Source organism: Bufo gargarizans, chromosome 9 (genome assembly GCF_014858855.1).
Source record: "Bufo gargarizans isolate SCDJY-AF-19 chromosome 9, ASM1485885v1, whole genome shotgun sequence".
Lineage (NCBI taxonomy): Eukaryota > Metazoa > Chordata > Amphibia > Anura > Bufonidae > Bufo > Bufo gargarizans.
In genome coordinates, this window is record NC_058088.1 from 85,593,516 (window position 1) to 85,619,449 (window position 25,934).

The 25,934-nt window shown below is 44.5% G+C and overlaps 1 protein-coding gene across 1 annotated transcript in view; it reads right to left on the reverse strand.

The window, feature by feature from the left end:
- TMEM164 (transmembrane protein 164) overlaps positions 1 to 25,934 on the reverse strand; it is a 65,689-nt gene that overhangs the window by 20,287 nt on the left and 19,468 nt on the right. Inside the window, exons 2-3 of the mRNA XM_044306299.1 lie at positions 15,453 to 15,502; positions 14,953 to 15,019 (exon numbers count right to left, since the gene is read on the reverse strand). Coding sequence (XP_044162234.1) covers positions 14,953 to 15,019; positions 15,453 to 15,502 — 117 coding nt within the window. The remainder of the gene's footprint in view (positions 1 to 14,952; positions 15,020 to 15,452; positions 15,503 to 25,934) is intronic.

Here is a 25,934-nt window from a genome sequence, read left to right on the forward strand (position 1 = left end):
CAAATTGCGGAAGGCACACGGACTGCTTCTGCGTTTTGCGGATCCGCAATTTGGGGACCACAAAAAATGGAACGGTTGTGTGCATGGGGCCTAATGCAGATTATGTCCTCCTATACCGTGAGGGGGCAGGGGAGACGATCATGAATAACAGGACTTTAGAGCTTGGGCCATGCTGCAGCAGCTCAACAGTGATTTTATAAAATACTGCAGACCAAAAGATCAAGTGACCCTGTGTTTAGAGCAAGGTCTCGGTCACAGGTTTACACTGCCCTCAGATACATAAAACCTGGTGACCGGCTCCCTTTAAAGGGAACCTGTCACTGTGAAAATGTAGTTTAATCTGCATGCAGCAGGTTATAGAGCAGGAGGAGCTGAGCAGATTGATGTATATTTTTGTGGGAAAAGATTCAGTAAAATGTTTTTTTTTTCATTTATATTCCTACTTATTCTGGGCTTTGAAGTCCAGGAGGCGGTCCTATCAGTGATTGACAGGTATCTGTATGCACAGTCATAGAGGGAAGGCTGTCCATCACTGATAGGACCGACTCCTGGACTTCAAATCCCAGAATGAGCAGGAATATAAATGAATAAAATACAAGTTATACTGAATCTTATCCCATTAAACTATGTATGTAACCTGCTCAGCATCTCCTGCTCTATAACATGCTGCCTGCACCTCAGACACCATGTTCATTGTGACAGATTCCCTTTAAGAGCTTTTTCCAGCGTTTTGGCCCAAAGTCTGAGGCTGCACTACTGAGAGAATCTGATTACATATATAAAACATTTGTGACGGTCAAATGCAGCATTATCACGGAAATCTAATGTGGACCCAGAACAGCATGTTTTTTTTTCTTTAACTTGGGTTAAAAGGGGTTGTGCAAAAATGGGGGTCTTTACCGGACCTGTAAAGAGAAGACTACTTAGCTGCTACCCAGCGCTGGCTCCCCGCTCCTTCTCCCCCAGGCCTGCCTCAGTGTAAACATCCAGTTTGTCATCGCCACAGCCAATCAGTGGCCGCGTCAGAGATCGAATCCCTTTGCATCAGGTGACCATTTGACAAACCGAATGTTTATGTCGATGGAGCCCAGCAGAGGATCGCAGGCCTGGAGGAGAAGGAGCGGGGAGCCAGCATAGGGAAGCAGGTAAGTAATCTTCTGTTTACAGGTCCGGTAAAGTGCCCCCCCCCCCTCCTCCTCATTCTTGCACAACCCCTTAGGTGCCGCTGACCACCAAAAGAACAAGTGAACGTTCGTCGGCTGATGGCATCTTTTATAGGACACATCAAATCATCTGCAGCACATGCAGATTTGAGGGCATGAGATGCCGGGATGTACTCTAGTTGTAGGTTCTTATGAACGCTATCAAATATTACTCCGTGCTCGAGTATCAGCTGTACAATCCCTAAACCACAGCTAATTTATGGATGTATGCAGCTCCTGCCAGATCTCAGCAAAACACTCAGGTAAATAGGAAATCGAAAATCCAAAACGGAAAATGGAAATAAAAATGAGGAGGGGGAAAAAAAACAAAAAAAAAAACAAAAAAAAACACACAACAGCTATTGTACAAATAAAGACATCATGTTTTAAAGAGGTTTCTGTCTTGTAAAGTGATCGCATATCCTAGCACTGTAGGATTGTGGGGGTCTGACCTCTGGGGCCCCCGTGATACTGAAAACCCGGAATTAGTAATTACCGGTAATTCTTTTTCCATGAGATCACCACGACGGCAACACAAGGAGATTGACCCCTGAGGGGCAGGAAGCAGAGAAAGGTTTAAATACCCCCCTCCCACCACCACCAGGGATTCCAAAATACAAGAGTAGAAAGGTGGTGGAAACCCAGTGATTTTACAATATCCAAATTAAAAGCAAAATCGAAGGGAAAGTGTTACTGCATAGCAATCCCAAAAAACAAAGCAAGAACGTAATGGGAGGGAATTTATATGCCGTCGTGGTTATATCATGGAAAAGGAATTACCGGTGAGTACTAATTCCGGTTTTCCATAGCATCACCACGACAGCAACACAAGGAGATATACAAAATATGATCAAGGGGGGGTAACTGCCTGAAGGACTTTTTGTCCAGAAGACATGTCTGATTCTTTGAAAAGGTTTAGTCTATAGTGTTTAATGACGGTATGGATACTAGACCAAGTTGCGGCTTTACAAAATTTCCTCTAGGGAAACACCCGCTCTCTCCGCTTGGGAGGAAGACATCACTCTGGTAGAGTGAGCCTTCAGATTATCTGGGCAAGAGATTCTGAATAGTATAACAGGTAGAAATATCATTCTTTGTCCATCTAGCGATTGAAGATTTGGAAGTTTTCTGTCCTCTGTTCTTGCCCCCGAATTGAATAAAGAGACAGTCGGACCTCCTAATCTCTTTAGTAGAGAGTCTATGTAGTCAAGTACAGCTCGTCTGATGTCTAGAGAATGGAAGGTTATTTCTCTATCGTCTGAAGGGGGGGGTCTAGGGAACAAAATGTTGGGACCTCCGAATTTTCCCGAGAGGCGAACAAGTCCACCTCCGGTCTGCCCCATTTGTCTGTTATCATATTGAAGATTTCTATGTTCAAGGACCATTTCGATTGGTCCATCTTTTTCCTGCTTAAGTAGTCGGCTTCTATATTCAGGGATCCTTTTAGGTGAACCGCTGAAATGGATTCTATGTTTATTTCTGCCCAACTGAATATTTCTGAGGATAGTTTTAGTAGACTCATGGATTTTGTACCTCCTTGATTGTTTAGGTATTTTATAGTCGTTGTGTTGTCTGATAGCATTTTTAAATGACGGCCCTGGAGTTGTGATTCTGCAATCTTCAGAATTTCCCATACAGCTCTCAGTAGTTCGATGAGTGACTCCTGATTGAACTTGATCATGGTCCCTAGTAGTAAACTTTGCTGACCTTCGACCCCCAGCCCCACTGGCTTGCATCTGTGGTGATCTGGGTGTGAGGCATCTTCTTCCATGTTACTCCTCTGGTCAAGTTCTCCTGGATCCTTCACCACTGAAGAGAGGACTTTATCCTCTGAGGTATGGTAACCCTGTGATCTAGAGAGAAAACTTGCTTGTCCCATACTCTGAGTATCCACATTTGAATAGATCTGAAGTGAATATGACACCATTAGACTGATGGGGTGCAAGAAGTGAGGACACCTAGAAGACTGATTGAATAGGTTCTTTTGGATGAAAATACATTGATCTTTCGTTGGATGTCTGATATCTTATCCCGAGGTAGACTGGTTAGCTGTGTTTTCTTTTATTTTTTTTTAAATCAGATAATTTTTATTTAACCTTTTGTAAATTGCAAAAATACAAAGAAAATAGTCTGCACAATATACATGCAACAGTCAAAAGTATTACCAAAGCATTACATGATCGGTCATAGAATTAATTCCATGAATACAATATGTATGTAGACGTACATGAGATCAAGTAATATTGTTACATAGTATACCTTGTACAAACCAAATTTCCCACACATTACGGTTTATAAACAAAAGACCATCCCTCCCTACCCAACTAAAACCCATTCCCCCACCCCCCACCCGAGCGATGGAACGGGTCCGACTCCAAAATACATTCTCAATACTTCAAAAGAATAGCCATTGCTGTACTTCTCTTATCTGTTTAACAGGCCACTTCCCACCCATCTTATGTCGTTCTAATCACCTTCAGACAGCACATATCCAAAGCCAAGCAGAATAAAGGAGATAGAAAACACAAAGAAACAAGTTCTTTGCTACTACCTACCGCATAGCACAATTAGGAAAGGAAGCTAATCCGGGCACTGTATCCTAAATTTCTCCCAATTTTCCCATATTTTGTTAAACTATGTTACACATTGTCTTTTAACATATATACCTTTTTTTAAGCGTAGTATATCTCACATCCTATTGAGAAATTCTCCCCTAGACGGAGATTGGGGTCTAAGCCAATATCTGGCTATCAGTTTCCTAGCTTGAAATAACAAACGCTGTACTCCCAGACAATGATGACTATTTTTGATGTCCAATATCCCGACCACACATGCTCTTGGTCCAGGTGTAACCGTAATATTATATGCATCTTTTATAGAGGCCAGAACCGCGGTCCAGAAGCTCCGGAGCCCAGTCCCAGAACATGTGTAACAAGGATGCAGGACTTATGCCGCATCTAGGACAATCCGCACCTGCCCGAACACCTATCCGGCATAAAAACTCTGGAGTCCTATACACCCGGTGTAGTAAAAACAACTGAGACATATGCTGCCCCTCACAAACTGACAATTGCGGAGTGGGCGCTAAAAGTGACTTCCATTGCTCTTCTGAAATCGTCCCTACCTCATTTTCCCATTTAGATTTAACTGCTAAAACCTCTTGTTTCAGTGATTTCACATACAAGTTCCTGTAAGTAGATTATATCAGACCGCTCGAGGAACTGTTTGTAAGAAGTTGCTGAAACAACGGCACCATAGTACATTTCAGCGATAAGGATTTTGCCTGTGTCTGAAAGGCATGCCGTAGTTGCAGAAATTGATAAAAGGCAGTGTGTGGGAGACCAAATTCATTTCTTAACTGTTCAAAGGACTTAAAAACATCAGCACTCTGTAGCTGACAAATACCTCACTCCTTTGCGCTCCCAGGGTGAAAAGCCATCTAAATGGAATAATTCAGGCAGTTGCGGATTTTTCCGTATAGGGGTGTCGGTTATGAAAAAGCACAACAGGGGAAAACTGCGTAAACCCTTTTATTGATAGCAGCGCCCAACATTTCTGCCAGACCTTGTGTATCATGAAAAGTGTGGGATGCCCTGTCAGGTTGCCAGTTAGCTGTTTTTGAGAGTCCAGGATAACTCCTAGGAACCTGATCTTGGTTGATGGTACAAAGTTCGATTTCGTTCTGTTCACCATCCATCCCAGTCTGTCAAATGTTAGTAGAAACACTTCCAGGTCTTTCTGTAGTTGGGAAGGAGAATTGTTGGCTATTAGGAAATCGTCCAGATATGGGAAGATTGTTAATCCTTTTTTCCTCAGATATGCTACTACTTCTTGTGACGAGACCAATCTCGCCACATTGCATTGGAGAAGCCTGGTTGCCCGCCTGCTTCCTTTAGACTATGGCCCCATGTCCCTTTAGACAATGACGATGTCCCTTTGTCCTGAGAGATAATTGAATTACTCCTCGGTTGTCTCCAGGGCAGAGAGGAGGAAACCAGGATGCATTGTGGGGATGTATTGTCTCTGTGTATCCTGAATTGCTGCCTCTGTCCTTGGAGATAAATTGGATTACTTCCCAATTATCTCCAGGACAGATTATTGCCTGTGATTATTACATTAACCCATTGTGTAAGGTAATACATTACAGGCAGAGGTGAGGACTTTGTGTGGGAGTGTCTGAGTGTATTGTACATGGTTACTGGTTGTTTTACAAAACCCTGTGGGTGGTACTAATGTGTATATAAGAACAAACACACAGCTCTGGCTGACCACTGCTTGACCCTCAACACAGAGCCTCGTCTCGTTCTTGGGGGGATTCACTGTATGCTGTTAGAGACTGATTGCTAGGAGTGTAAGCCGCTTGGGTGCATTTCCTATTCGTCTGCTAGCAGCTATTCGTGAGGTTCCGTTCGGGAGTTTGGAGCATTCCCTTATGCCGTTCGGGAGTTTGGTGTTCTGTAAGTATCTGTGCCTGTAGCTCTGGAAGGGGAAGATTGCCTAAACTGTTTTAACCCCTTTTATGCCCGGGGTGCCGTTACACTTCTATTATCAGTTTTGTGAACACCCGAGGATATGCCGAAAGGGAGAGAGGTAAATTGGTAGTGGAGAACAGCGCCTCTGTGATCCTTTATTGCAAACCCCAGAAATTGTTGGGAATTGTGGTGTATTGGGACATGGTAGTAAGCGTCGCTTAAATCCACCGTGCACATCACTGACTCTTTCTGTAAGAGGGGAATGATTGAATTTAGTGTCTCCATACAAAACTTCTGATAAGAGATAAATTTGTTTAGGAGCTTCAGGTTTATAATGGTTCGGAAGGAACCCTCTTTCTTTTTCACCACCTTTCCAATGGGGGTACCTCTGTTATTACGTGTTTGGATATTAACTCCTGAACCCCTTCCCAAATTGGGCTTTGATGTGTTGGAGTAGGGAGTCTTGAGACTATAAATCTTCTTGGGGGAAGGGTAGAAAAGTGAATCCTGTAGCCTAATTTGATAATCTTTATTGCCCATGGGTTTGAGGAAATTTCCTCCCAGAAAGGAAAACATTTCTTCAATCTACCCCCCCACTCTGGCGTCACTGATTTTAGTTTCCTTTTTGGGATGGGGCAAGGAAACCCCTTCCCCCCTTGGGGTTCCCTTTACCACTGTAAGGTCTGTTTTGATTGGAGGGGGCATGAAAGGGGCATTTCCTTTTGTAGGACTTTTCCTCAGGGAGACCCTTCTTTTTAGCTTAAGCTTTTTCAAGTATTTTATCAAGCTCGGGCCCAAATATGTACTCTCCTGAGAAAGGTATAGAACAAAGTCTCGATTTAGACACCTTGTCTCCCAACCAACATTTTACCCAAAGGGCTCTCCGAGCCGCATTTGAGAGTCCTGCGCCCTTAGCTGCAAACCGAACGGACTCTGCGGAGGCATCAGCAAGAAATGCCATGGCAGATTTTAAGAGTGGGAGTGCATTTAGAATTTCTTCGTTGTCAGGTTTTCAGAAACACGATTTTCTAACTCTGAAAGCCAAACAAACATGGATCTGGCTACAGATGTAGCAGCTATGTTAGATTTTAGATTGTACATAGCCGCCTCCCAGGACCTGCGTAATAGCCCATCGGCCTTCCGGTCCATAAGGTCTCTTAGTTGTGATGCGTCTTCAAAGGGTAGAGAGGTCTTTTTATTGACTTTTGCTACCTGAGCATCTATCTTAGGAATCATATTAAATATTTTGGCTTCCTCTTAATCAAAAAGTAGACTGCTCTGATAAGCTCTGGAAATTCCTAGATGCTTTTCCGGATCAGACCATTCGTCTAATATTAAAACCTTTAATGTTTTCATTAATAGGGAAAACTAGTTTGTTTTTTTTCACACGCAGTCCACCGAACATTTCTTCCTGAACAGAAGGGGTTGGTTGAATTTCTTCTACCCCCATGGTTGCCCTGACTGCTTTGAGCAACTCTGGCATATCGTCTGAGGAAAAATAAAATCTTTTTCTACCTTCATGGATATCTCGTTCAGATAGTCTGTCATCTTCCTCCCATGCTTTGGAGGAAGATGCACCATCAAGATCATCTGATTCAGAGAAAAAGGAGTCCCCTGTTCTCAAGCGCTTGTGTGGGGGTTCAGCTTGAGGAGGGGTATCTTTGTGTAATCGGACAGAAATGTCAAGGAAGATTTAATTTCTTCCTGCATCATGGTTCTAAACTCATCCATTAAAGATGGTTGTTAGTCTCGTATATATCCTTGGCAATACAATCCCTGCATAACTTTTTTAGATAGTCATCTGGCAAAGGTTTAAAGCAAGAAATACATTTTGGGGATTTCCTGGGCTTCCTTTGCACTTCTTTAGAAATCTAAGGGCAAAGGAATAAAGCCCCATTAGACAATAGAGAAGCCCAATGTATCCCACATATGGCCAGAAAAAACAGAAAGCAACATTAGATTAGATCTCCCCACAGGGGGACTTAAGCAAGGCGGCGCAGGGGCTTCTGAGTGCTCCGGTGCGGACATCCTGGAGGGAGAGAGGAGACAACTCACCAACACCAGGAACGCTGCGAGAAGGAGATGATTTCAAATTTCTTCCGGTCCCGCCGAATGTGCGCCGCCTTCGTCACTTTCAGTGATGTCATCCGGCGCCGGAAGTGACGTAACATATAGAGCAACCCAGCTGGAACAAACAGAGCCCAGGCGGGAGACAGCAGCCCGGGAGCAGGCCCCAGATGATACCGGAGCGAGGCCTCCCGATCCACTCCCAGTGTTAGTACGGAGACCACGGGAGGGCAGGGAGTCACCATGTGGATATGGTGTATAAGGTGCGCATCTTCATCTCCCTGGCGCGAGGCACACAAGGAGACCTTTCTGCGCCCCTGTCCTCTGTAGGGACAGTAAACACTGGTGTTGGGAGGGGAGTATTTAAACCTTTCTCTGCTTCCTGCCCCTACAGAGGTCAGGGGTCAATCTCCTTGTGTTGCCGTCGTGGTGATACTATGGAAAACGAAGATTTAGCACTGGATTATTAACATTTCATTTTAAAGCGCACCATTTTTAGAAAATAAAAATCACAATCAGGCAACAAAGCAAGGGTTAACAGCCAAACAAGACTGTATCTTTATTGCCCTGACGCTGCCAGTTTACAGAAACACCCAATATGTGGCCGTAAACTACTGTACGGCCACACAGCGGGGCGTAGAGGGAAAGGTGCGCCGTTTGGTTTTTGGAGGGCTGATTTTTATGGACCGGTTTATTTACACCGTGTCCTGTTTCAACCCCCCTGATGCACCCCTGGCGTAGAGACTCCCTAAAAGTGACCCCATTTTGGAAACTACGGGATAAGGTGGCATTTTTTTGGGGGACTATTTTTAGGGTACATATGATTTTTTGTTGCTCTATATTACATTTTTGTGAGGCAAGGTTACTAAAAATTTAAATTCAGAAATTTCATCTCCATTTGCCATTAACTGTTGAGGAACACCTAAAGGGTTAATAAAGTTTGTATAATCATTTTGAATACCTTGAGGGGTGTAGTTTCTTAGATGGGGTCACTTTTAGGGAGTTTTTACTCTAGGGGGGCATGAGGGGGGCTTCAAAAGGGACATGGTGTCAATAAAAAAGGCCATCAAAATCGGCCTTCCAGAAACCATGTCGGTCCTTTCCTTTTGCGGCCTCCCTTTTACTGAAACAGCAGTTTACGACCAAAAATGTGGCATTTCTGTAAACTGCAGTATCAGGGTAATAAATATTAACTTTTGTTTGGTTGTCAACCCTTGTTTTGTTACCGGAAAAAAACGAATTGAAATGGAAAAGTGCCAAAAATAGCGGTTTTGGCAGTTTTTTTTTGTATCTCTAAAGTCTAAGTGTCATATTTTTTTATCCGATTATCTTATGTGGGGGCTCATTTTTGGGGGGGGGGGGGGGGATGAGCGGACGTTTTATTGGCACTATTTTGGGGGCTATATGACTTTTTGATCTCTTGCTATTGCTTTTTGTTATGTAAGGTGACAACAAATTCGTTTTTTGCTCCGTTTTTTTTTTTGGACCGTGTTAATCTGGGGGGTTAGGTCATGGGGTATTTTTATAGAGGAGATTCCTACGGACGCGGCGATACCCAATATGTCTACTTTGAATAAATTATTTTAGTTTTTTTTAGATTTCAAGTCTGAGAACCAGTTTTTTTTATCCGATGTCAGTGCTAAATTGGGATATAAATTTAGTACTCCATGGAAGTGTGATACTCCCTGAAGCAACAGTCAATGCAGAGGCCCGGATGATCGGGGTACGTGTCGCACTGAGTGGTGGTGTCCTTCCGTATCCCCCTCCTGCGACACACTCTGCACTTTTTTGGGGTTTGTCCCTTCTTTCCAATATGGGGGACCACACTTGGAAAGTGTTGGCCAGGGACGATCCGGGCGCCTACAGTTCCCGAGGTACTCCGGCCTGCTCTTTCCTGGTCCGAAAAGATCAGGGCCTTGAGGACTGCCTCATAGAACTGAAGGAATGTCCCTGTGTTGCCAGCGCTCCGGGACAGCACAAAAGAGTTGTACATGGCAACCTGTACCAAGTAGACCGCAACTTTTTTGTACCATGCCCGGGTTTTGCGAATGGCATATGGCTTGAGGACTTGATCCGAGAGATAAACTCCTCCCATATACCGATTGTAGTCGACAATACAATCTGGCTTGAGGACCGTTGCCGTGGTACCTCGCACAGGGACAGGGGTGATGCCGTTACCATGAATTGTGGACAGCATAAGGACATCCCTCTTGTCCTTATACCTGACCAGCAACAGGTTTCCAGTGGTAAGGGCACGGGTCTCACCCCTGGGGATAGGTACCTGGAGGGGGTGGGTAGGGAGGCCGCATTAATTTTTCCGCACGGTCCCACAAGCGGACGTGGATCTGGCGGCAAGGGACTGGAACAAGGGGATACTGGTATAAAAGTTATCCACATAAAGGTGGTAACCCTTATCTAGCAGTGGGTACATAAGGTCCCACACAAGTTTCCCGGTAACACCCAGAGTGGGGGACATTCTGGGGGTTGAATCCAGGAATCTTGCCCCTCGTATAGACAAAATTTGCAAGTGTACCCTGAGGTACTCACAAATTTTGTATAGCTTCACGCCATACCTCGCCAGCTTGAAGGAGACATACTGGCGGAAAATGAGTCTCCCCTTGAACGCAATGAGAGACTCCTCAACCGCGACCTCCCTTCCAGGTACATAGGCCTCCGTGAATTTGGCCCCAAAGTGATCGATGACCAGCCGTATCTTATACAGACGGTCATGGGAAGGATCACCTCGGGGGGAGGGACATGCTGCATTATCTGAATAATGCAGACATTTCCGGATGGCCTCAAACCAGGAGCGTGTCATGGCCGTACTGTAAAGTGGGGTCTGGTATAGGACGTCCCCACTCCAGTACAGCCCGACACTGGGTTTCTTGACCAGGCCCATATGCAGCACGAGGCCCCAAAATGTCCTCATTTTGGCTGCACTGACCGGCCCCCAGCCACCGGGCCCGGCCAAAAAGGAGCCCGGGTGTTGAGCAACGAACTGTTGGGTGTACAGGTTCGTCTGCTCCACCATCAGATTTACCAGTGGGTCACTGAAAAAAAAATGACAAAAAAAGTCATATTCAGTGTAGCCCACTGTGGAAATCTGGATTCCTGATTGGCCTACAAATTCAGGAATCACGGGCTCGTATCGCTCTGGGCTACACCAGGCTAGTTCACCGGCAGGGTGCTCCGGTGGATTTAACTGGTGGGCCGGGAAACCAGTACGAGCCCCAGAGCTGCTCGTACTAGGCTGGGCCACAAGGTCCCTAACATGGCGGTCCCCTTGCTCCGCCTGGCGGCGTCTCCGACGCTTTGGGGGCTCATCATCATCGCTAGATGATGAGGAGGATGCGGATGACAACAGGAATGTGGAGTCATCCTTGTCCTCACTGGGACTCTCGGAGTCGGAGGCAAGCTGGGCGTATGCCTCCTCGGCCGAGAACGTCCGGCGGGCCATAGGGAAGTGTGTGTCTGCGTGTATATGTGTGTGTGTGTAAATCTTTATTTGGTGTACGTGTGTGTGGGGGCATGGGTGTTCACAAACTCACCATAAATCTAACAGAAAAAAAAAAAACTAACAAAAAAAAAAAAGGGCAAAAAATTGGAAAAATTTTTTTCAAAACCGCTGATCAACCGTCCGAAGTTGATCAGCGGTGGGGTGTGCGATGCACTAACAGTGGCCGGACGCTAAGAGTGCCGGCCACAGTCAGCGTACACAAATGTTTTTTTTTTTATCCTGCACCCCAAAAAAGTTAGGGGGGGGGGAACAAGCGGCAGGACCCCTGGGGGGTCTAGGGACCCCAGACACCCTAACTTAGGGTGATGCAATAAAAGTTTATCAAACTAACTTTCCCTTTATTTTCCCTGCCTAACCCAAACTTTCCCTATGTACCTGCTGGATAGATGGGGGGTGCTGGGGCACAGATCGGGTCCTGGGGGCACAGATGGGGTGATGCTGGCACCGATGGACGACAACGTGCAGGCAGCTCCTCTCTCCTCCGGAACACAAAAGGAGGAGGAGAGGAGCGCTTGCATCTTTTGAATCTCCCGCCGGGCCGCCCACCAACCAATCAGAGGCGATCCTGAGAGGTGATGTCACCATCACCACTCAGGATCGCAGGATGGTGATTGGTGGGGGTAAAATCACACCACCATCACCATCCTGTTCCGGGTTATCGGGTCTTCAGAGACCCGAATAACCCAAAAACGCAGAAAACCGCAGGTCTGAATTGACCTGCAGTTTTCTGCGATCACATACATGGGGGGGGTCACAGGTGCCTGCTCAATGATTTGAGCAGGCACGGGGTTCCGATCACCTGTGTCCTTAAGTACCAGGACATAATGGCGTACCTGTACGCCCTATGTCTTGAAGAGGTTAAGTACATGCAAAGCCTATTCAGTTATACTATTAAATGCATTATATTGGAGATATTCTAATGGACATGTCCAGAGGCACTCCGGCTGATGTCAGCAGTAAGTATATAAGGCAAGCTGGACATATTTTAATAACGTGATCTGTTATAGTGCTATCAATTTTGAAACTTAAAGGGGTTCTGCAGTTTTTTTTAAAACTGATTGATAAATCATCAGCATCTGATCGGCAGGGGTCCCCCACCCAGGACCCCCGCTGATCAGCCGTTTGAGAAGGCAGCGGCGCTGGCAGTAGCGCCGAGGCCTTCTCGCTGTTTACCGCAGGACCAGTGACATCACGACTAATATCAATGGCCTGGGATAAGCTTTGTTCACTTGAATGGAGCTTAGCTCCGCCCAGGCCATTGGATACTAGTCGTGACGTCACTGGGCATGCAGTAAACAGCAAGAAGGCCGTGGCACTACTGTCAGCACCGCTGCCTTCTCAAACAGCTGATCGGCAGGGGTCCTGTGTGTCATACCCCCGCCGATCAGGTCCAGAGGATAGATCATCAGTAAAAAAAAAAAAACTGCAGAACCCCTTTAAGATGGATAAATTCAAATGTGTCAACGATCCAGAAGATTTCTGCTACATATGTGGCAAATACACTACTTATGATCAGCGCAAGAATCTGACAAAGCGAGTGCGTCTTGCAGCTTGGGATGCATTTGTGCTAGTAGTGCAGAACTTCCTTGGGAACAGACGAGCTGCAAACTACACTGAATTAGTAGACAACATGCTTACAGCATATGAACAACTTCCGAATGTCATTGAAAGTGCATTTCTTACATTCCCATCTTTTTCCCACCCAATTTGGGACACGTAAGTGACCAACATGGACAGCGGTTCCATAAAGACATTTCTACAATGGAGAACAGGTATCAAGGCCGCTGGAATCCCAACATGATGGGGGACTACTGCTTGTTTTTGCAACGGGAAAATATGACCGTTCACAAACGCTAAAGCAGATGCCTGAAGCACTTTTAACAGTTCTGGGCCTTGCTCAAGTAAGACTTTTAAACTGAAAAACGAGACTTTTTGAAATGTTGTTATTCCATTACATTTTCATACACTGTTTACTACGCAAACTTTGATGTAGATCAGGTGATGGTTGGAGTAAAACTCGTTCTGTTCAAAATTATTCAATGCTTTCCAAGTGCTTAATTCCTTTAGGCATACTTATGCATAGCAAAATTTCGGGACGTATTACAACAATTCTGACTTCGGATTTGTAATCCGCACACTTGATTTAGTATAGGACAAATGTTTTTTGCCCTGTAGCAGACAAAAAGTTTTTATTTTTTGTTTTGTGGTGTAAGCGTCCAGATTATCAGGAACAACTGTTCCGAAGAACAGTCGTTCCCGATCATCTGGCCATCTAAATGTGCCACCAAACATCCTGTCATTCATGCAGACACCACCGATCATGGCTTCTGGGGAGCAGATTGTGTGGTCTAAACAGTGATCTACTGCTCAGGAGCCATGATTCTGTACAAGGACGAGAGATCACTATAGCAATCCCCCGTAACTCATACAGTGAAGGAGATCGCTGCATGTAAACGCACCGTCTCCTTCACTGAACGAGCACTGTTGGGAAGGACACTTCTTCTCTGACAATCGGTCGCTCAGTCGGCCCATTTAACTCCACTTTAAGGGTACATACACATGGGAGGCAGATTAAGTGGAGAAAAATGCGGATTTTAAAAACATGAAATCGGTGTTAAAATCCAAAACGTAAACTGACATATCGCACATTTAAAATCTGCATTGCAGGTTAATCTCCAGGTTGATTTTTTACCCAGTGTGAATAAGATTTGGTACAATATCATTCACTTTGCTGCTCCTGTAATATGCTGCAGATTTCCCCCTGTAATATCTGGATGCAATATCCGCAGCATGTCCATATTCTCTCTCCACGCTTGATGACTGGGCTGGCTCTTCCTAGACTATTGTAAGGGCTGCGCTGAGTGATCTACACTAACCAGATATCTCCTCCTTCTGGTTCACTTGGAGTGAGAAGCTTCACCCCCTCTTCCCCGTCCCCAAGTTTTACACTAGATGGATTTCTTTTTAAGAACTGATGAGGTTTCTGAACAGTTACAGAATGCCTGCAGGCTGCGAAAGGAGAACTAAGCTGCTTGAAAATGAAAATACCTCTTTCCTGTGATACGCTTTACATGCTTAACTCTACAATCGATGCAAAAATTCATGACATTATGAGTTACAATGATTGCTATGCTTTATAGTGTATGGCTAATATGATGTATGTGCTTACTTCATGAAAGCTACACGTTTTAACCTCTTAAGCACCGAGTTGTGGTGAGAAAGGAACCCCTTTGTCTTTGCTGCTGAACATACATTTTGATGTCGACATTGTTGTTTGAGGCCAACTTTTTTCAGGGATAAGCTGTACTTTTTTCCATAACCAATTTGAGTACATACAATGTTTAGTGTAGGAAACGCTATACATAAGAAAATATGTTCTACTCCTCATTTCAATTTCCTCCCACTCCAGCATCAGTGGTCCGGCATTGAAGATGTTTCATTCCTCTTCATCTGACCTCTTCAGCCAATCCATGGCCTTGGTCTGACCCCCGAGGCCAGTCTGGCACATGAACAGCCAGCGATTGGCTGCAGCAGGCACATGAGGAGGAATGGGACGTCATCACTTCTGGAAACCAGGGACAAGATTGGCGGCACAGAGCAATTATATTTCTTGCCGATACTTGCTCTTCATTGTATAGAGCTCCTTTACAGGTCACAGATATACATCAAACCAAATAAAGTATGGATTTCTTACCATTCGTGTGTTGAGCACTGGGAACAACAACGCGAGTAGGGCCCCATTTAACATATGCATCTGCAGCCTTCAAAGAGGAAAGACAGCGACAAGGTTACCGAGGAAGTGGCATCGCTACAAATTAAGAACTGAAGACCCATGGAAAAGCTCAGTGTATCTGGAGGAGTATTAATATCTGTCCTCCCATCTGAAGACCCCTTTATGGGAACTTGAACAGGGACACAAATGTTTCATTGTGATGCATAAAAAAAAAAAAAAAAAAAAAAAAAAAAAAAAAAGGATTACCAAAGTGTAAAGCTGGTCATTTACACCAGATTAGTGTCGGACACACCCGATGACTACCCGTGTGGTGGCACTATACAGATCTGTATATAAACCTTTCCATATGCAGAGATATTGGAGATAAAATAGGCCTATTCAAATTATAAAGCTGCAGGATTTTAGGGAGGGAAATATTACAATCATATCGGTGCATTTATTTTTAACTGTAGACTACCCACCTAAATATGACGGTGGCAGCTTTACACGGGGGGCATGCCAGGAGAAATATCTGCAATGCAAAAAAATAAAAAAAGTCAATACTTTATTTCTACTACATACATTCACTACATTATAAAGGTGTTTTCCGATCCTTTTAGAATCACATCCATCAACACTGGATTCGCAGAGACACCACGCACCTCTGCCATTCAGCTGTTCTACAGAAACTCTGGCGCTGGAAAGCCCGGTTAGACAGAGGGGGGAAATGGTCATGCAGCTCCTACTGAAGTCAATGAGAGCAGCGCTGCAGTAACCAGCACCACCCACTGCGCACAACGTATGCTGAAACTACTGCAGGACAGCTGATCGGCAGGGGTGCGGGAGGTTAGACGCTTGCCGATCAGATATTGATGGCCAATCCTGAGGACAGGAAACCGCCTTCAAAATAACTACGTGTCCTAGAATGTGAGCAGGACTGGTTGCAAAGTATACAAATCACAGCCAGCTTCAGAGGGAATCCCATGGCACGGACATGGTGTCGATCACCAACAGAGTGACAAGGAAATAAAGGCTCCAGCCACCGGATAAAAACATGGAAATTTTATTCTTTCTTCGTAAGATCCAAAATATAAGACACACAAAAACACAGGTGCTCGCTGGTGTGAAACAGCAGACATATGGGGTGTAGAGTAAAAGGCGCATTTACATGTGCAGATATGCAGCAGTTTGTAGGGAAGGCAGTGTTCTTTCCCGACAGGTGGCTGCTTGTTAAGTGGAGGTGAAGATACATGCAGCGATCACCTCCACAGTATGAGAATGAGCCATCGCTATTGTTTCTGGGCAGCAGAACGCTGTAATGACGGCACAATCTGTTGCCCAAAAACTATAACTTATGTCCCCGCACGATATTTCACCTGATGCATGAACGTTTTGCTCATTCATCAAGTGATCGGCTGCACATTTACATGGGTAGATTGTTGGGAATGAGCATTCACAGGAACATCAGTAAAATGTATCGGTATAGCGCCACCTGATCTTTGTTTTTTCTTATTTCTATGTCCTGCTCACTGAGATGGCCGCACATGCTCAGTTTCATCCCTCAACTGCCCCCTGAGCTGTGATAGAGCATGGACACGCCCTCTTAGAAAGAGATTGTCATGTAACATATGATGTCAGATTTTCATTTTTTACATTAGTCAAAACCCTTTTAAGGCCACTTTCACATGGTCATGGAGAATTTGTAAGCCAAAACCAGGAGTGAAGGCTGCAGAGTTAAAGTATGTTTTGGACCCACTCGTGGTTTTAGCTTATAAATACTGATGCAAAATACCAAATACAGGGGCATATTTATCAAGCTCATCTGTTTTTGGCCATAAAATTAGACAGGCGTATTTCATTTGCTGCCTTTCTTTTGCCGACTATGTATTAAGTCACACATCAGTTCCTGAATTAGACTAAGCGTATTTTTATTAGTCTCACCTCACTTAGGGTACTTTCACACTAGCGTTATCCTTTTCCGATATTGAAATACGGTATAGGTTTTAAATACCGAAAAAAAAACAAAAAAACAAAAAAAAACGCATCAGTTTTGTCCTAATGCATTCTGAATGGAAAGTAATCCGTTCAGTATACATCAGGATGTCTTCCGTTCCTTGTACGGTATTTGACCGGACAAAATACCACAGCTTGCTGCAGTATTTTTTCTGGCCAAAATCCTGGAACAATACCGCAATTGCCGGATCCAACATTAATTTCCATAGAGGTGTATTAATGCCGGATCTGGTACCAAGTGTTCCGTAAATTGCCGTGTCGCCGGATACGTTTTTCCGGTCTGCGCATGCGCCGGAATATAGGAGAAGCTGCCAAAAATGATTAAGTATGGGGACAAGTGATGGCATTACTCCATACTGTGGATGTAATGGCAGCGCTCTCCTCCACTGACGAGCAGGCGATTGCCGGGAAGGAACGCTTCCTTTCCAACAATCACCTGCCTGACCTGCTAGTGTAATACTCAGCAGCAGCAAACTACACCATAGATTACCTATCGATATAGAAGTGTTAGCTAGTCGTGTTGAATGCTACAGAAGGATGATACTTTGCGTTTAAGGCTAGGTCTACACCACCTACGCAACAGATAGGGCACAACTACACTGCAACACTTGTAGCACAACATTTTGTCGCACTAATGTCGCACGACAATTTTTATAATAGAAACATAGAATGTGTCGGCAGATGAGAACCATTTGGCCCATCTAGTCAGCCCAATATACTGAATACTATGGATAGCCCCTGGCCCTATCTTATATGAAGGATGGCCTTATGCCTATCCCATGCATGCTTAAACTCCTTCACTGTATTTGCAGCTACCACTTCTGCAGGAAGGCTATTCCATGCATCCACTACTCTCTCAGTAAAGTAATACTTCCTTATATTACTTTTAAACCTTTGCCCCTCTAATTTAAAACTGTGTCCTCTTGTGGTAGTTTTTCTTCTTTTAAATATATTCTATGGTGTTGCAATGTAACATGCTGCGACGCGACAGTCGCAGAAAAACCCATCTTGAATGGATTTTTTGCGACTGTCGTAGTCGCGGCATGTCGCAGTGCGACCCCATAGACTATCATTACAAAAATGGTTGCGCGACAAATGTTGTCTAGACCTAGCCCAATTCTCAATAATATAGTAAAGACAAAATGAACTAAAAAAAAAAAAAAAATGATCGAAAACATTTCTATGAGTATGGACTTTCTGACGGAAGCGTCCCTTTAAGTCAGATCAGTAATTAAAGGGGTTCAGAGCTGAACCCGGACATACCTCCATTTTTCACCCAGGCAGCCCCCCATGACTTGGAGCATGAACTGCTCTGATGCTCAATGCTCTCCTTTGCCCTGCGTTAAATCGCACAGGGCAAAGGCATTTTCTGGAGTTTCTGGGGCTGCCAGGCGGAGGCTTCCGCCCAGCAGTGAGCCCGGTGATGTCACCGGCACTGATGGGCGAGCTTTAGAGCTGTAAAACGGTTAGAGCAGCGCTAAAGCCCGCCCATCAGAGCCGGTGACCTCACCGAACACACTGCTGGGCGGAAGCCTCCACCCGGCAGTGTGTTATTGTAAATAAAAGATCCTGCATAGGGCAAGGGAGAGCATCAGAGCATGAAATGTTCCAATGCCAACATCAGGGGGGCTGCCTGGGTGAAATTATGGGAATATCCGGGTTCAGCTCTGAACCCAGACAACTCCTTTAATAAAATGATGTTCCAGCTATAAAGTATTATGGATCTATTTGGCAGATCAAGTTCCTACAGTTGATTCTACATTTGTTTTCAAGTCAGATGTAGTTTACTGTTTAGAGGAGAAATGTTTTTTAGCCTGACCAGCAGCTTTCAGCCTGCACAAACCAGACCTGCTGCTTGTGACCGCCGCGAGCAACACAGTGTACTTAACCTTTACCCAGGAAACATACTATATCCCCAAAACCTCAATGAAATACACCTAACATCCGTGTTCTGGATGTATTATACTTCTGCTTTCCTTACATTTCATGGCCCTCCTGACGGTTTAAATGACCCAAACTGATGTGTGAATCCGGCCTTAGGCCTCATGCACATGATCGTTGTTTTGGTCCGAGCCGCAGTTTTTGCGGCTTGGATGCGAACCCATTCACTTCAATAGGGCCGCAAAAGATGCGGCCAGCACTCCGTGTGCTGTCCGCATCAGTTGATACGTTCCGTGGTCCACCAAAAAAAAAAAAAAAAAAAAAAAAACAACCATGTCCTATTCTTGTCCGTTTTGCGGACAAGAATATGCATTTCTACAATGGGCCGCCCATTCCGTTCAGCAAATTGCGGAAGGCACGCGGGCGGCTTCCGTTTTTTGCGGATCCGTGGTTTGCGGACCGTAAAAAAACTGAACTTCCGTGTGCATGAGGCCTTAGTCCTTCTTCACATGTCTTTCTTTTTGTTGGACCGCGCTGCCTCAGGAGTAGCAGAAATTACACATTTGATTTAAAACCTTGCCTTACCTGAATGTTGTAGTTTACCCTGTTGATATAGGACCTTTGAGAGTGAAGGATCGAATTGGCTGAGTAATATGTGATGTGGGGGCGTTGCCGTTTTTATGAATGGAGGGCGGTCTAAGCAATGTGTAACCTGTGATTGGTTAGGATGGACATCAGAGAAAGAAGGTGATAGGAGCAATGTGGTCACGTGTTAAGTGACGTAGGAGTACAATGAATGAAGCCGGCATGCCTGTGATCTAGGATTGGTTTAGAAGTTTGTGTATCTATATGTGGGAGAGTAATGTGAAATGTCCTTGTTTTTATGCATTTGTAACTTATGTATTTGACATGCTACTGAGGGATGTGTATTTATATTGCTGGATGTTTTAATATTAAATTTTATAATAAATTGGATCATGATTGAGCAGGGAGGTGGGTATGGACCAACCTGACCCCTTATAAGACTGCCCTGGAAGGGGCGGTATGAATACCCCTGACGAAGCTTGACTGAGCGAAACCCGGGTCGGGTGATTGATCCTTTGTACATTGCTTGTTTTTACCTGTATATTGTGAGTATAATAAACCCTGTTTTACTCCAATTCATGTGACGGTATTTCACTATTGGCTGCATTCTTGATGTTCCATAGAAGCCTGGAAGGGAGAGGAGGAAAGGCTTCGACTGGCCCGTTTGCTTTCCCATGTCCGCGATTATTTGACTGGTTTCGAATGTGGAATTTCTGCTACTCCTGAGGCAGCGCGGTCCAACAAAACGAAACGTATTTACCTGTGTGAACTGCACCCACTTCACCACTGGGACCTGCGACACTATTAGGCAACGTACTTTTTTAGGCTGTTTTTATCATTATTTAAATTGTCTGTTGTGGGTTCTTCGTCACATGTCAGTGTTTGATCAGTGATGTTAATCAGTGATTGTGAGCCAAAACCAGCACAGGAGCCTCCAGCTATAAGGTATAAGGCTACATGCACACGACCATATGTGTTTTGCGGTCTGCAAAAAAAAAAAAAAAAAAGACGTTCCGTATGGCATCCTTTTTTTGCGGATCCATTGTAATAATGCCCTATCCTTGTCCGCAAACTAGAAAAAATAAAAATAGGACATACTGATGCTGACCCATTGAAACAAATGGGTCTGCATCCTATCCGCAAAAAAAAAAAAAAAAAACGGGACACAGAAACAAACAACGTTCGTGTGCATGTAGCCTAAGGGAAAGATTTTCTACTGTTCTGTTTGACTGGTACCTGGTTTTGGCTCAAAATCACTGATGGAAATCACTGACGTGTGAATGAGACATAATAATGATCTGTACTGATCACTTTACTGCAGTTACCTGCTTATCTGTCATTCTAATCATGCCTGTAATGATATCACCTGTGTATAGATAAGACAGGATCTACCAATCACAATAGAGGATTGTCAAACGTTACCTATTCTTTCCTTGCATAATGACCTCTGCACAAGTCACAGCATGCCTAGAAAACTCTCCCTTAGGGCTCATGCAATCTTCTAAATGCGGTTAAAGGGGTTCTTCGGGAATTCAGGAAATACTTAAATATTAATTTATTATAAACATATTCCCAAATACCTTTCATTTGCTATAACTGCTTCTTTTTTCAGGGAAGCAATCAGGGAAACTAAAATGGCCGCCGTCCAATTCGTGCACACAAAACTTGTCCTAATCACACAGCATGTAAACCATGCACATTTTAATAAAGCAAATTACATCCCGTGTGGACATGTGGATAGCTTCATGCCTCTCTGTGATCTCTTTATTACAAAATGACAGTGAGATAAAGTTGTCACTGTGATTTCGTAGTAAAGAGATCACAGAGAGGCACGGAGCATTATCAGTCATGTTAATGCTCCGTGCTTCTGCAGTCTGCATCGGGTCTTGGCTGTCATTCACGCAGCGGATGTCACACACGGCATGCGCTCGTGTGAAACAGCCCTAAAGGTGCACCTAATTTAGGATGAGGGGCATGCCTTCCTACAGCAGCGCAGGGGGGGACTCAAAGACCGGTGTTTTTTAAGATCACCCCCATACTTTATGGACAGCAGACTGCCCTTTATAAACAGCAAACAATAAAACTGTATGGGGACAAGCATTGACAGCAGAGCTCTCATGTAAATTCAGCACACATTGCCCCGACAATCAGCCAGTTATCGTCAACGTTTTGTTCAATCCCCATAATTGACTGGCAATTGGTCTGTGTAAAAGCCAGCGTTTGTCCCCATACAGTTTCACTGTTTTTCGGTAACAGATTTCTGTCTATACAGGAGGAGCTGCTTCCCAGAAATAATGAGTCTCGGTGCCGTCTAAAAGACACAAATACGCAAATCACCCGATGGACAAGCATTTGCAACTTTACAGGAGCTTATCTCCTACATGGACTGATAATCTGGCCAGTTAGTGAAGGACCTTTAGATCAGGAAAAAATATGAAAGGGATCCACCCGGATTACCGCTGCGGGGGTTTGCAGAGATTATACTGCTGTTTAATGACGTATTAAGCTGTTTGCATTCTGCAGGCATACTTTTCCTTTCTGCTGTTTGTACAAATACAATACACACAATGTAATATGTTACCACGCTATCTACCTATACATGTGCTATAATAGTGACTCCCTCTCCATAGAGTTCCATTGAAATTATATATTTATATATATATATATTTATATATTTATATTAGACTCAATGCAGCGAGTCTCAGTACCTGATCCTCCAATTGGCAGTCTCTCGCTCTCTTCTTAAGTAGGAGTATGTGCTCAGATTATTCCCACCCGATCCATAACTGCCAGTCTGTACTATACTTCCTTCCATATTATAGTATCATTTGGTCGAACTGGGCTATTGTAGTCATCATAGTGACGTTACTAAGAGCTTGATTGGCGTGAGAGCAATAGGAATAGTGCCAACGGCCGGAGAAGACTTAAGCCTCATTCACGCATCTGTGATGAAATCCGTGATAGGGTGGCAGTGATTCATGCATAAAGGATCCATGTGTCCGTTTTTTGCTCTCCATGTGTCATCCATGTTTCACTGACACTGTACAGCTGAAAATTTACATAGCATCTCCTTCTAAATGGTCCGTGAAACACGGATTGCATCCGTGATGCGTCCATGTTTTTCATGGACACATAGGGGCCAGATTTATCATTAGCTCAAGTCAAAATAATGGAGTGAAAAAGTCACAAATTTTTGCGCAATTACTAAAAATGCGCAAAAATTTGCGACTTATTGGCTCTGCACTATGCTCACCAGTCTTCTGAAAGTAGGCGTGTTTTCTTTTGTAAATGAATCTCAAGACCGATTTACTATTGCGACCATTTTAAAAAAATGGCACAATTTCACTCCAGTAAGGACCATGCTTATGCGACTTTTTCGTAAAGATGTGCAACTTTTGTAAAGCCGCTTATTGAAGGATAAACAGCTACCATCAAACCACATTTATCACAGTATTAAAGGACCATTAATAAATCTGACTTAGGCCTCATGCACACGACCGTTGTATGCATCCGGAAAATGCCCTGTTTGTCATCCGCGTCCATGTATCCCGTCAGTGAAAAAAATATGACCTGTCCTATTTTTTTGACGGACAACGGTTCACGGACCCATTCAAGTCAATGGGTCCATGAAAAAACACGGAGGCACACAAGCTTGCCATCCGCGTCCATGGTCCATGTCCGTAGGCTACTTTAGCACAGACGGATCCGCAGATCCGTCTGCATACAGCTTTTTGTGAAAACTCAGATCCGACAGTATATTCTAACATAGAGGCGTTCACATGGTGATGGGGACGCTTCAAGTTAGAATATACTAAGAACTGTGTACATGACTGCCCCCTGCTGCCTGGCAGCACCCGATCTCTTACAGGGGGCTGTGATCCGCACAATTAACCCCTCAGGTGCCGCATTGGTGGCCAGTGCGGCCCCTCCCTCCCCAGTATTAAATTCATTGGTGGCCAGTGACAAGTCTGTGCTATAAGCAATGCGCCGCATGGGGGGGGGCCCGCACTGGCCACCAATGAATTTAATACAGGGGAGGGAGGGGGGGCCGCACTGGCCACCAATGAATTTAAAACTGGGGAGGGAGGGGGGGTCTGCCCCCTGCTGCCTGGCAGCACCTGATCTCTTACAGGGGGCTATGATATGCACAATTAACCCCTCAGGTGCGGCACCTGAGGGGTTAATTGTGCGGATTACAGCCCCATGTAAGAGATTGGGTGCTGCCAGGCAGCAGGGGGCAGTTATGTCCACAGTTCTTAGTATATTCTAACTTGAAGTGTCCCCATCACCATGGGAACGCCTCTGTGTTAGTATATTCTGTCGGATCTTAGTTTTCACAATGTAACTCAAATCCGATGGTATATTCTAACAGAGGTGTTCCGATGGTGATGGGAAAGCTTCAAGTTAAATATACCATCAGATTGGAGAAAACTCCGATAGGGACTCCTGACTTTACATTGAAAGTCAATGGGGGACGGATCAGTTTGCAATTGCACCATATTGTGTCAACGTCAAACGGATCCATCCTCATTGACTTGCATTGTAATTTAGGACGGATCCGTTTGGCTCTGCACGGCCAGGCGGACAGCAAAACAACTTTTTTTTTTTTAACTTTCCATGTCTGGTGATCCTACAAAAATCACGGAAGACACACTGAAAAGAAAAAACTGACACGGATCATGGAACAACGGAACCCCATTTTGCGGACCGTGAAAAAATACTGTCGTGTGCATGAGGCCTTAGCCAAAAGTGACTTTGGACATATGTAAAAGTGGAGTAAGAAGTAAGAGTAATGATAAATCTGGCCCATAGACTAATGTGAGTGATGGATCTGTGAGCGGACAAAATAGAGCATGCTTCCCTGCAGAAACCACCGAGCATGCTAAAACACAAATATGTGAATACCCACATTAAAATGAATGGGAATGTGTGCCGACCGTGGAGAACACGAACAGCACACGTCCGCATGATGCCTAAGGGTACTTTCACACTAGCGTCACAGGAGCTCAATACTGGGGAAAAACTGATCAGTTTATTCCCAATGCATTCTGAATGGAGAGCATTCCGTTCAGGATGCATCAGTTCAGTCCCTCTTCCATTTTTTGGACAGAAAAAAATACCAAACATGCTGAAGTTTTCTCTCCGGCCAAAAATACTGATCACTTGCCGGAACTGCCGGATCCGGCATTAATTTACATTGAAGTGTATTAGTGCCGGATCCAGTATTAAGTGTTCCGGCAAAATGGATCCAGCTAAAAATGCAAAAAAATATATAATGAATACCGGATCCGTTTTTTCCGGATGACACCAGAGAGATGGATCTGGTATTTCAATACATTTGTCAGACGGATCCACATCCGGAGCAGTCTGACAATTGCCATCAGTTTGCGTCCGGATTGCCGGATCCGGCAGGAAGTTCTGGCGACGGAACTGCCTGCCGGAATCCCCTGCCGCAAGTGTGAAAGTACCCTAAAATTGTGAGCATTTTGAGGAAGAGTGGAAGGTGGTAGCGGTACCGCTGCATTACCACAGCTCTATTGTTATAGTGGTGGGAATGCCAGTGCGATAGATAGAGAGATAGAGAGATAGTATGGTTTACAAATATAATAGAAGCAAAGACAACAGCCGTCAAACTAAACAACTGATACATTGCACGACAAACATAACCACATCTTCAGTCGTCACTAACCAAATTTTTCAGCAGGCGGCCACGCATTATCAATACTAGAGACGGAGCGTAAAGTGCATGTTCTGGTTCCTGGTCCCCAAGGTATGAAATAATCCTGCCAGCTTGAGAATGACTTTCAGATAAGGATGTGAAAAGCCAGGAGATGATATGGACTCACACACATTATGTGAGAGAAACACTGAAACAGTCCTTCTGGGGGAACGTTACATTGGGACCACAATCTGTCAGCAATTAGTTCTGGCAAATTATTCAACAGGCAGAAACGAACGAACAGAACTCAGGAGGAGGGAGGAAGCTGAATAGCTGGCCAATTATTTGCTTCCACAAAGACCTCATAATGTTGGGCCTAAACGGAGAAAAATGTGAGGATATCATTAAAGGGGGTTTAGGGACCTAAATATTGACGACCTATGCTTAGGAGAAATTATCAATATCAGATCAGTAGGGGCCTGAATCTTGGTACCCCAGCCAACGAGCTGTAACAGGTTTAGTATACTGAGCACAGTGCCATACCTTGTACAGTGACCTATCCTCAGGAGGTCAATATCAGATCTCTGGGGTCAGACTCCCAGCACCCTGCTCGAACAATGCTTTAAAGGGGGCTGCATCGCTCAGGTGACCGATTTGGGCTTTGATGCCCTGTCCATCGGTCAACATGGCCTTTCTGCAGATGAAACTGAGCTGCAATACCAAGACCAGCCACTATTCAATGTACAGTGCTGTGCTCAGTATACTATGAAGAGGACTCCCACTGAACATGATATTGTTGACTTATACTGAGGAATAGGTTATTAAT